We start from the raw sequence: 12,763 nt of genomic DNA on the forward strand, positions 1-12,763 counted from the left end.
GAGTCCCATGAAGATATATACATTATATATATTATGTACTTGAATAGTAATAATTGCTTTTTTACTGTTGATTCTTCTTATAGTGCGTCACTGCTACAGGGGAGTGAGAGCCGTGAGGTGTTCTCCCTAAACCAGATATCCTCTTTCTCTCTCTCTTCCGCTTCTTTTTCCGTTTTATTTCTCTCCCGTCACTTCTTATAATTTCATTTTCTTATCCCTCCAAGTCTCCTCAGTCCTCACGATCGTTTCTGAGTAGATTATAAGATTTGTGCAATTCAAAAGCGGAAAAAAAGCTTATTCGACTCTGGGTTTTTTGTTGCTGTTAATATATAGACGTGAGGGAAGCGAATCCATGGATATAGACACTGTTGTTGCTTCTGTTTCGAAAGTTGTTTCTTCTGATTTGCCTGTTAAGAGGCCGAGAGAAGGAGAAGGTGAAGCTGTGATTGATACCAACGAAAACGGTGTCTCTGTTTCGTCTGTATCTGTCGAGATGGAGAATAGGAAAGAGCCCGATTGCATCTCTTCTGTTATCCCTGGGTGGTTTTCTGAAATTAGCCCAATGTGGCCTGGTGAGTTTGTTTTTTCTTTTGATTTTTATTTTTGACAATATTTATCGTTTTAGATGTTTCTCTGTTGTTATTTTGATTACTGGGTTCTGCATTCTTCCCTGCTTTTTAGGCATATGTTTGTTTATCATTACTGGTATATGCCCCATTGTTGCCTGTTGTTCTTCTCCCCTGCGTAGTGAGATATAGTTTTTCTTAGTATAACTTTTTTTTTTGGTCGGGTGTTTGGTTGAGTTTTGTCTGATTTCATGTGGTTTGTTCAATCTGTCCTGACGGGTCTTTGTTGCAACCAGGTGATTTCGCGTTGAATCTCATCCTCTGGATTACTATTTCTTTTGTTTTAGTTGTGGGACCATGGATTGCAACCCCATATGATGATCATTTTGCTATATAATTTTGGGTTGAGACATGGGTTTTCTTTCTTATTCCTAATTGGCCACGTTGTTTTTTCCCTTCCAATTTTTCTGCACGTCATTTGTTTTTGAGTGTCTCCTGGTTTTGCAGAGATCATTGGAATGTTTGCAACGTTTGGTATTGATTGCGACTCGAAATTCTTACCAATGCTTTAGGGGTTTTCTTTTTCCATATTGGAAAATTGATCAGATACTGACTGTTCTTCCTTTTAGGTGACATATGGAGATAGTATCTGTTGCTTGCTATCCTTGTGTAAGTGGTGGAATTATATTGGCAAGGATTGATGAATAGCCCGGTGGTCATGTTCTGCCAACAACTTTTTACTTGTTTTCTGCTCAAGTGTGATGCTCTGTGTTCATGCTTTTCCTCTTTATGACTATATTTAAGAGTCTTTATATTGAATAATTGTTGTTTAAGCGCTTGGTTGCTTCTCAATTATCCATGGACCCGGTGGATTGCTAAATTATTTTTTATTGATTTTATATGTAACAGAACACTCTGTTCAGGTATAAGATATTAGCAATTTCTTTATCTTTTAAATATATGTGCATATTCATTCTGCAATACCTATTGTGACTCTTTGGTCTTTGTTTTATGTTTGTTTTATATGTTGTATTTGTTTTTACTATTATTTTTGTAGCTCCAAATAATTGTTTTGGTTGATTTACTTTTTCATTATAATGAAAAACAGTTGTTACTTCTTCATTCCTGTAGTTGTGACTTGTATGCCATCCATTCTTTCTGAACTTGAGATTTGTAATAAGTAAAGAAATTTAGCAACTTTAAATGATTCTACAAAAAATAATCTTTTTTTTTTTTTGTAAGGAATTTATTTTATTCTTCTTTTGTCACTTTTTTTTATAAGTTTTAGACACCTTCCAGAGAGAGAGAGAGGGGCCAAAGTTTAACATGATCCTTATCATTCTCTATGGAACCATCCGGCATTTCAGGCCAACCTTATGGAATATGAATTGTGTAATAATGGCAAGATTTAAATTGAATAACCTTTTAGTCCTACTCTCCAGTTCTTGATAATTTAGGATTCTAACAGGTTGGTGTGCACCTGTGCATTGTTCATTTCTATTTTGTTTTTAAATCTTCATTAATTTCCTGCTGTATTTCTTTGAAGTGTTTTGAACTGGTATGGCTTATGCTTGCAGTAATCCACGAATATTAAAATGGGTGGTTTCTACTTTATTGGGTTTTTTTCTAGCTGTAGTTTGATTGAAGCAACAAAATGTACTCTTTGCGCAGCTCCTTTGTTTTGGGGTTTAGGCTGCTCCCTGTTAATTAATTTGGACTTGCAAGAAATTTATCTAAAGTACTCCTGCAATGCTGTTTGTTAGGTAGATGGCTTCGTCTTCATTTTTATAATTTGTGCCTTTTTTTATGTAAACAATGACTTAACGCATGTGATGTTAATGGAGCAATCAAGTGAAAATGGACAGCAGAGATTAATGGCTGAGAGGGAAGCCCAAAGTCATAATTGCTATGGTGCTTTATATTATTGGTACTTCTTTTGGGGTATCTGTCCTCCTTAAATATGTACTCTATTCCCATCAATGTGAATGCTCAGGGACTGTTGTGACTTTTGGACCCTTTATCCGGGGAAGCATAGCTTGACAAAAAATTAGCAGCCAAGAATATTTTATTTTTATAGGGTTGCACTATTACATTCCCATTTGCTGATGTAAGTATTATATATATATATATATATATATATGGTATTTCTTAGTGTAGTTTTATTCTAAATTTAAAGTTGGGAACTTGGTTAGATATCATAACCTCTTCTTATCTTAGTATGCCTCTTTTCTTTTTTCTTTTTTTTGGGTGGGGGAGGGGGGTTGCTCTTTTTGTCTTTTCGATTGGTTCTCGGGATTCTGGTTTCCTGCTTAGTGTACTAATTATCACGACCAAATATACATGCTTCATCTTAATGGGTGGAACGGAAGTCCTTGTCACCCATCAAAAGGAGGTGGAAAAAATAAAAAAGTGGAAGAGAAGTTGCAGAAATGATTGACGGTCCATCATTTACTCTTATGCAGGAGAAGCACACTCGCTGAAGGTAGAAAAGATCTTATTTCAGGGGAAATCTGAATACCAAAATGTGATGGTATTTCAGGTATTTGATTTTCCAGGAAACTGTCAAACTTTTATTGAGTCATGTTAATTTACATTTTGAATTTGATTGTAATTATTTTGAAGTTGGTGTTCTTCCTTGTTTCAGTCATGTACCTATGGGAAGGTTCTTGTCTTGGATGGGGTGATTCAGCTCACGGAGAGGGATGAATGTGCGTATCAAGAAATGATTACTCACCTTCCTCTTTGTTCTATTCCGAATCCAAAGAAGGTATTCTCATCCTTCTTGGATTGATATTCGCACACACTGTTTCTTCCTCCCCAAGTTTTATTTGTCTGTAAGAATTATATCCTTGCATCATTAGCTTATTGTGATAATGTTTCTGAACAAATTTTGGCCTTGAAAATATAAATTTTAAGAGTGTTGATTTTCCTGAGCTTTAAGAGGGCTTTTTCATACTGATTCCGTGAGTTGCCATATCCTGGCTTAGGGGCCTCTGCATATCTGATTTTTTTTTGGTTAAAAAAAGGAAGTATACAATATTTCTCCCAAAAATAGAAGTCTCATCGTGATCCACTGTAGTAAATTTGAAGGCAGGATTTCTCCACTAAAGTTGGACTTTGGGTGGAGAGGGAGGGGTGAAAGTGTGAAACCTGGAGGCAACTTGGAAGACTAAGTCATGATAGTACAAGTGATTCTCTAGAAAGTAGTTTTCTGTACTAATTAGTATGGTCCGTAAGAGATGCTCAAAGGTATTGGTGAGAAGCATGTTTTAAAACATAGATTGGCAAATTCAGGTTTGGAAGAAAATGAGTAGAAGGATGCTACGACATTGACATGGTCTGTTGCTTTCTTCACTGTTGGAGTCTCTACATTCTTCATTAGTCCTGTGACCAAATAATGTTTCAGCCCTCCAACTTAGCAAACTGACCACTAACCATTGAAAGGGCTAAGAAGAAGAAAGTTGGGAAGAATTTTTCACTCTGAGTCTATGGAAATGCCTAAGATTTTTTTTTGTTGTTTCATCCTGCTTGCTTAACTCTAATCAAATTAGATAAAGTGATCTGGCTTCGTATGGACACCTTGTGACATTTCTGCCAGAACTTTAATTGTACCAAAGCAAGTTCATGATTTGTGCTGTGGATGTAGGAGAAGGTTATCGGACAAAGTTTACATGGAGCAGGAATGAAATTAAAGCACGTTCTCCTTGTGCCTGAAAGATTCTGCTTTCTATTTGCTTCTTGTACTCATTGAGTTTAATTGTTTTTCTTCAGGTGTTGGTTATCGGTGGAGGAGATGGTGGTGTTCTACGAGAAGTATCTCGCCATTCTTCAATTGAGAAGATAGATATATGTGAAATTGATAAAATGGTTGTTGATGTGAGTAACTAATAATCTTTCTAGCCCTCACTTATTCTCTACGAAATTATATTGCTTGTAAAAAGTGACTACATGTTGTATTTGGACAACAGAAGCACTTCAAATGTGTTTCCCCCGAGAAATTAACTGCCTTCATGATCATTCTACAGTTGTAATTTTTTATTATGTTTAATCAATTCCAGGTTTCCAAGCAGTTTTTTCCAGATGTAGCAGTTGGTTATAAGGATCCCCGTGTGACCCTCCATGTCGGTGATGGTATATGATTTGTTATTTCTTACTCTCTTTTTTAGCAAAATAATTGTTATAATGTCTCCCCCCCCCCCCCCTCATTCGCAGATCACTTTGGCTTGTGGTTCATTTATTTTCCTGCACTTTTTGACCTGCAGGAGTAGCATTTTTGAAAGCTGTTCCTGAAGGTACATATGATGCTGTCATAGTGGATTCTTCTGATCCAATTGGTAATGCTCACTTCCATCCTCGGCTGCTGCTTTACTTGGTGATTTTATGGCATTATTTAGGGTTGTTTGTGTCATCATGTTTAACAGGGCCTGCACAAGAGCTTTTTGAGAAGCCTTTCTTTGCATCGGTAGCAAAAGCTCTCCGCCCAGGTGGAGTTGTGTGTACCCAGGCAGAAAGCATATGGCTTCACATGCACATCATTGAAGATATCGTCTCAAACTGTCGACAGATATTCAAAGGTTCCGTCAACTATGCTTGGACGACGGTCCCTACATACCCCAGGTATATGTTTTCTACATGCACAAACAGACAGCACGTATGTCTATATTAATACATGATATTATCAATGGGAAATTGTGATGTACACATGTTTTTCATTGCAGTGGAGTGATTGGTTTCATGCTTTGCTCCACCGAGGGGCCACCAGTTGACTTCAAGCATCCAGTGAACCCCGTAGATGCTTGTGGGAGTAATAGCAGAGGACCATTAAAGTTCTACAACTCAGAGGTTTTATCATCTTCCATCTCTTATGTCCTGTTTTAGTCATTTTTTACTGGTTTGCTAAATTAAAATTCTCATTATTTACTTGAGATGTTCCTTTCTTGCTTCTTTTTTCTTCCAGATCCATTCAGCTGCATTCTGTTTGCCATCTTTCGCGAAGAAGGTGATTGATTCCAAAGCTAAATGAGGAAAACATCTAAAGAACATAGGCTAGTAGTGTTTAGCTATTGTAATTTACTTGCCAATCTCCCTCATTGAGACGGTCCATATTTTGTATTGGGCTGCTGAATAAATTGAGGTCTGAATATTCACAATAATAAATACACAATTTGAGGCTGAAATCACAAATGGTTCTACTAATAACATGGTTCTCCATTGATCTCATGAAACTATCAATGAAACATGGAATTGCTGAATGCTGATGATGCAGGATTGCTATTAAATCTTCTTTAAGCTGGAGACATCTGGCATCGTGAACTTTGCTACGGCTAGAGTCCATTTGGACTTGCCATAAAAGGTTCACCTCAAGTATACGTCTGTATTACTGAAGTTTTCTGACTTAGAAAAACTACATTAGTTTGAGAGCTTCCGTGTGATACATGTTGATTGAGGCCCAACTTACAAGAATTGGGGAATAAAAATTAGGGAAAGGTATGGGCACGTTGCCTGCGGTACACATCCTCGCAGAATCACTAGTCCCTTTATACAATGAACTAAATAATGTAGTATTGAGGTATTGTTGTGTTTCAGGAAGTTGAAGACTTGGTGCCCTTGTTCGAGTCTCCTGTTTTCACTGTGTTTTAAGACCCCTCTCTCTCTCCCTCTGCCCAACTCCCCCCTCTCATTCTCTAATAGCTATAGTTAAATTTCCATGGGACACTTGTAGAACCTGAATAAAGTCATTCTTATGGAGGGTTTGAAATAGGATATTTGAGTTAGGTTCAAAGTTTCCTTCACAGCAGATCATTGGGACAAAAAAAATCTCCTTAATATCAGTTTCTACATGGCCCCTACATATCTGCTACTGGGCAACACTCTTTTTTTTTGGGTTGGGTTGGGTTGGGTTGGGGGGGGGGGGGGATAGGGAAGATAAAGTTAGGGATGTAAATGGATAACCAAAAATCCAAATTCAATCCACATCTGTATCCGTTTAGGGACATCCGTATTTGTTTAGAGATATTTGAAAAAAAAAAATTCGAATACTCTGATAAAAATCTGTCCAGAAAAAAATTGGAATACTTAATAATAAAAAATTAAATAAATAATGATCTTGAGGGTTTCTGAAGATTCAACAGGTTCTAGAATTGAGGATTTTCGACCATCCATTTACATATTTGTCTAGGAGGAAGGTACGGGTTACACAAGACAGAGATGTAAACGGATGGTCAAAAATCCAAATTCGATCTGCATCTGAATCCGTTTAGAGTTATGCCGAATCTGATCCATCTACGTCCGTAGATAAACTATATATTAACACCCTCCCCCTCCAAAAAAAAATACCCTTGATTCCTTACTCCCTTTGTATTCAATCCCAAGTCCTCACTACAATCAGGTGAAGCCCTTACCAGCTGCACATGGGATCAGCAATTGGAAGATATGAGTATAGAAGCTCAATCAATGGTACTCCATACGGTTATGGTTGTGATGGGACACCAAATTTGACGCATGACGAATCTATTGATACAGTAAAAATACAAGGGTTGGTTTTCCGATTGGCCTTCCATGCAGCCCAAAATGATGAACTATCTATGAGGAAGAAAAGTGTATTTGCATATAATCATATGCCAATGTAGAGTTGTGGGGGTATATCTGTTCTACTAGTTTAACATTAATGGTCATTATTGAGATGCATTGATATAAATTTCCCTTAAGCCTCCTTTTACCATGTATCATGCAATTGAAACTAAAGTTACATCGAAATTCTTTCCTGACTCATTTTCACTCTAATGGTAGTTACAGCAGCTTGGCATTGGAACAACATTCCTTCTGGTCCATTTTTATTCTCATGGCAGTTGCAGCAGACTGGCATTGGAGCTCCTGTTAGGAGATCACTTTGATCTCTGACTCATTAATGATTCACTTGAAGGGTTCAAGGAGTATGGATTAGAAAGTGGAGGAATCAAAAGAAATTGAATATAAGATAACATTGGGTAAACAACATCGAAGATTATTAAATAAAGTGATGAAAAGTAAGCTTTACACCATTTAGTTTGGTGTATGTCAACCCATTTCCGTTCTCCATGAACAGATAATCATCGAAAAAGATTAAACCAGCAAGGTTTAGCTTCCATATAAAATTCTGTGACCTCACTTCTCATGACACCAAAGATATCGTAGTTTTTTTTTTTTCATGTGAAAAAGCTATCGTAAATTTAATTTTACATTAACACAACATCAAAGTTGAGCTTGATTTTTACAAGAAATTAATTCTACGATGAACTTACAGAAAGGAAACCGTGGAGGGGGGGGGGGGGAATCATCCCAAACAAAGATCAGAATACACTCAACAGAGGAAGGAGCTTCTCACAACTACTGCCTCCAGACAAAGGGACTCTATTTTTTGGCCAACCAAGCTTGTAATTTCGTAGTGAAGAATCTCGGGATTATTCTCACAGATGGAGGTATTTTATGCCGAGGAAAGCCTGTCATCTCTAAGACTGATAGTCTTTTAAAGAGGGAGCTGCACTGTCACGTCATGGTAGTCTCTCAAGTTCATCGAGAAGACACACAGAGAGTGAGGAACAAAGAAATATATAGCAAGGAACACAAGAACCCCCAGATCTGCTTCCTCACCAACTGCGGGCTGCGGAGGATTCCTCCAGTATGTCTGACTGGCACACCACAGGCAATATAGGATTGCAATGACTAGAATAAGTCTAATAGATTGACCTGATTGTGCTCGAGACTTTACAGGCTTCACTCTGCAGGAGAGAGAACAGTACAATCTGCTCAGATAAGATGGTGGTGATATATTGCAAATATAACATTTTTCATAAAGTAGATAGATAACCTGAGCAAATGTAATAAGCTAGAGAATGGATCATCTCCGCTTAAAAACAAAATCTCAGAGCAGCACTACAATGACATAATGGACAACAAGTCTTCCTAAAGAAAATGCAGGATGAAAGGAAAAACATGCAATGTCTAGAAGATCACACCTGTTGATGTAAATGAACCCTCCTATTAAGCAAGAGCACAAGAATCCAACCACAACAACAGCATCAGGGTTGACGGGAGCTCGACTTTTCCACCAGCCTGTGCTCAATATCCACGAATACATTGAGGAATGGCCATTTTCCTGTGAAATTAAATCATAGTATGCAGTTAATTGTTAAATTGAGGCAAAGGAGAGACAGTGGCCTGCACTTCATATCATACATGTAGCCCCATCACTGTGAGCCATTTCCATGAACTGGCAAGGTTAAAAAAAATGACCAGATGGTTTCCTCAATTGTAAAAGTAAAACTTTGATGGCGAATAATGAAAATAATGCTGCAAGAGCTCCAAGAAATGTCCCCAAGACAAGCTATCAGAAGTTTCTAGTTATAAGAGCCTCCCGTTAGCAGCCCGAAATGAGAGGTTGTCATAGGAAACTTGGATAAGGAAGATGTCCAGCATGAGATACTAATAACTTGGAGGATGAGTACTTAATAATGCCTATATGCCCAATGGAACCTCTTAATAGGTTCTGGACATGTTAGTCAAGCATTCCCATCTCCAAATCTCTACTAATAGGCACATTGTCCAAGCTGTACTTCACTCCTTAATTCTTTCTAGTGATGAAAAACAAACCATTCACTCTCCAGGCAATTTCTCAATCTGCCAGTTACTGGCTATTTTAGCTTATCTGTTCCATAAGGAGTTAAATATGAGATGGATTTCCAGTCCTCAATAGAACACCTTTGCCAGATATAAGGGGAACAACTCATTAATAATTACGGAGCATTGGGAATGTAATAGTAGGAACATAATCTTATTGAATAAGAACTTCCTCACCACATAATTATGCTGAAGTGCTCTTTTTCGTTGGATGTAACAAGTATGGCTTTGAATAGAGTTGATTGAAGAAAAAAGATCCATGTGCTTTTTCATTGGATGGAGATCATAACAAGGAAACTGAGTTTGAAAGCTCAGTTTTCCTCTAGGATCCAGGTGCAAAGGACATGGATATAGATTTTAGTGTCTGACATGTGTATGCATCTGCAATCACTGTTTTAGGAATCGATCTCGGCCAATACCGATCTGGATCGGCCTGTTTAGACAGATTTGCCCCTGGTTTTCAATAGAAATCATTTTTTTGGGTACTTTTTTACCCTTGGTCTACACCGATCCACCGATACGGGATTGCCCAGAATAGGAATCGCCGACTGCCGATACCGATACGGATCAGGCGATTCCGGAGATCCGATATTGATCCCTAAAACTGTCCCTGCAATAGACAGTTATATGGGCTTACATAGAAAACAGAATTGGAGGTGGCAATGTCTAAGGCAAATTTCTTGAAAAATAAAGTTCCATTGTTTAATTGATTTCAATAAGCACAATAGTCTTTTGGATTACTGAGTTATTACCGCAAAACCCACACGCAGGTTTCTCTCCATGTCTAACTAACCAATTGACGGGGTATCTTGATGGAAAATAACCGTTCAATGAGATTGAGGAGAATGCTGAAAAATTCAGCAGCAACTTTATTGACAGCTGAGTATGAGTTGTATAGAAAATGGAATAATTAGTAACATCTTGATTGCAAATCAATAACACCTTGTAGAAATGAGCTTGATGTTCTCCATGTACCATAGGACATCAGATTTTTATCGATATAAGCTATATTTAACCTAAAAAAGGTGCCATGCATGACTTCTTTTGTATTATATTGTTTATATTTGTTTGTTGACTTGTTCTGTATATAATAAATAACGGTGCATCTTTTTGTCACCAAAGTGGTGAAGTGAGAAGTTGTAACCTTCTTTTTGATCGCCCGTTGTCTTATCCTCAAAAGTTCTTTAAATCAGGGGTAAAAAAGGGTTTCAAAATAATTTGAAATTGACTTATCATTATGCCATTCTCAAAAACTGTCATTCTCTTACAAGTTTTTCGAGTACCCATGTAAAATGACAGGAGTTACCCTCGATGAAAAAAGAAGTGTGTTATACTAAAAGGGCAAAAAAGTAAGGTTACAACTTATTTTTCACCAACTTTAGTTACAAAAAGAATTTCCCTAAATTAATAGTGTATCTCTACCATTAAAAGAATATACATATTTCAGTCTGTTCAGTTTGAATGGCTATCACTCTGATGCCTTTACTGATCGCTTGGTTTTTTTTTTTTTCAACACTCTTTCTCACTTAAATGTTTTCTGATGTCATAGTCATAATCAAATCAACCACTGAGTGAGGTTGGTTTCCACCACCCCGGGGGGACTAGGTTGATACTTGATACAGGAAAAATGATGCAGAGTTTCATTCCTAGATATCAACATATAATTCATGAACTAGTGAGAAAGGAGGGAAAAAAGGAAAAAGGCTTTAAATTCAAAACATATCACAGAACAGTAGTCATCTACAACAGAAGATAATTTCCTTCGAAATGCAATACATCACTAGTCACTGGTACTAAGTACAAAAAGCCATCCAAAAACATTGGCTACCTATACAAATTGGAGTATGGGGGGAGGATCTCACCTCAAACAAATGATCCAAGAAAAAATGTGATAAAGAGCCTGCAGACACTAAAAGCAGACATTGCCTTCTACTGAGTGATACCTGCAGCAAGTAACAATCCAAAAGGAAGAAAAAAATGTTAATTCAGAAGTGATTCCATGAAGAAAACTACAAAATCAGATTTAGCTTCAAAAAACAATTCAAGGATGCTGCAGGTGCACCTGCTTATAAGAAGCAAGATAGTTCCACAAGCTCCTATGCCCCCACATAATGCAATGAGCATGCCCCTCACTCCAAATATCTCAAAGAGCCAATTCCATCAACTTCAATGAACCCAGACGCAAACAACCGCTTGGCCGGTTGGTTGGTGGCTTGCCGGTTGGAGTGCATGCCCCCCAAGAGGTCAAGGGATCGACATTCATGGTTTGCGTATTGTGCCAAAAAAAGGCACCCCCTCTCCCCCCTTGGTAGTTGTAGGTTTCTGTTGGTTTGTCTTAGCCTCCCCTTTGTAGCTTAGATTAGGATAGACCCAAAAAAAAAAAAAAAAAAAACAGAACCCAGACATCCCATACTAGACAAATGCACTGACCCCAGAATCAAATTGATCTGACCAGCCTTCGTTCATATTCTCGAAAGATGAGAAAACTATGATTATCCAAATGCAGAAACTACTGAACCCATCCAAATTCCAACCCAACCCATTAAGTTCGGATAAATAAGCCCAATTTGTACTTCTAAAAGTATGGAAATTGAAAAAACTCCAACCAGAAATTCATAGAACATATGGACAAACGTCATCGACTAGCCACAAAACCAAGAGACCAAAATTTGATCGAACATTCAGGAATTCAAGACCCCAAATTAAGTGTTACCGAATTTAAAATTGAAGATCATGATGTAAAAAAAAAGAAAAGGGATGGGGGGAGGGGAGGGTGGGAAGAGAAAAATAGACTGAGAAAGGAGGTCGTAGGTTTCTTATTTCTACGGAAACTCACCCCAGAAACAGAATCGAGAACCCCTTTTTGGAGTAAGATTCTGGAAAGCCAACTGTAAAAGAGAGACAAGGGAAGACCGAGGAGTAGGACGTAGTAGAAAGGATGGTGAATCGTATCCATGATTAGAGAACCGAAGCTCCTGCCGACGCCGAGAGTGGAAGTGAGCCACTCAGAGAAGGAGCCGAGGTCTGGACCCAGGAAGGCGTTGATAGCGTAAACGAGGCAGTGATGAGGGCTGAACCTTCCATGGGAAACGCTCATGAGACCCACCCCTGATCCCAGAGTATACATCATATGAGGACCAGGGCCTGGCATTGCTGGGCATAAACTTCCTGTTCAGGTCGAACGCCCACCTCTGCTCTCCCTTCTGCAACAACTTCGCCAGTTGACTAGCTGAGGTAGAGTCCAAGACGTTAGGGTTATGAGGTCGTTTTATGTTTTTGGCCATGTTTAGCAGGTTGAGCTTCGTTCAGGTGGATTCCATTAACCTGTGAAGTGGACCCTAGTTTTCGTATAGACTCAACCCTAGCCAAACAGCCGGTATAAGAATCGACCCCGATTGATTCCAATCTGGATTGGCTGGATCTGATCCGATTTTTTAATCCATGTTCTCTGATATTCATCCAAGATAGAAGCACAATGACAGCCGTCAGTGAAGGAATTCCTCATTGGGATCCAGTTCCACTCAAGGGAGCTCAACACCAAG

At 38.3% G+C, this 12,763-nt stretch overlaps 2 protein-coding genes across 3 annotated transcripts; one reads left to right on the forward strand and one right to left on the reverse strand.

Moving 5' to 3' along the window:
* Nucleotides 1-201: 201 nt before the first annotated feature.
* On the forward strand, nt 202-5,760 carry LOC122654452 (spermidine synthase 1). The gene is made up of 9 exons (XM_043848541.1): nt 202-572; nt 3,029-3,105; nt 3,211-3,333; nt 4,338-4,442; nt 4,625-4,697; nt 4,829-4,900; nt 4,988-5,183; nt 5,285-5,408; nt 5,524-5,760. The coding sequence occupies exons 1-9, from the start codon at nt 353-355 to the stop codon at nt 5,587-5,589; spliced, it is 1,056 nt and encodes a 351-aa protein (XP_043704476.1). The 5' UTR covers nt 202-352; the 3' UTR covers nt 5,590-5,760.
* A 2,272-nt stretch (nt 5,761-8,032) lies between these two features.
* On the reverse strand, nt 8,033-12,455 carry LOC122654453. Of its 2 annotated transcripts, none has more exons than XM_043848543.1 (4): nt 12,058-12,455; nt 11,084-11,164; nt 8,561-8,700; nt 8,033-8,323 (listed from the first exon to the last, which is right to left on the reverse strand). In XM_043848543.1, exons 1-4 carry the CDS (start codon nt 12,370-12,372, stop codon nt 8,071-8,073), a joined length of 789 nt encoding a protein of 262 aa, XP_043704478.1. In that variant the 5' UTR covers nt 12,373-12,455; the 3' UTR covers nt 8,033-8,070. The 2 variants fall into 2 exon arrangements, with proteins under 2 accessions (XP_043704478.1, XP_043704479.1); XM_043848544.1 differs by lacking the exon at nt 12,058-12,455 and adding an exon at nt 11,284-11,405.
* Between the last annotated feature and the right edge of the window lie 308 nt (nt 12,456-12,763).

This window comes from Telopea speciosissima, chromosome 3, assembly GCF_018873765.1.
Source record: "Telopea speciosissima isolate NSW1024214 ecotype Mountain lineage chromosome 3, Tspe_v1, whole genome shotgun sequence".
NCBI lineage: Eukaryota > Viridiplantae > Streptophyta > Magnoliopsida > Proteales > Proteaceae > Telopea > Telopea speciosissima.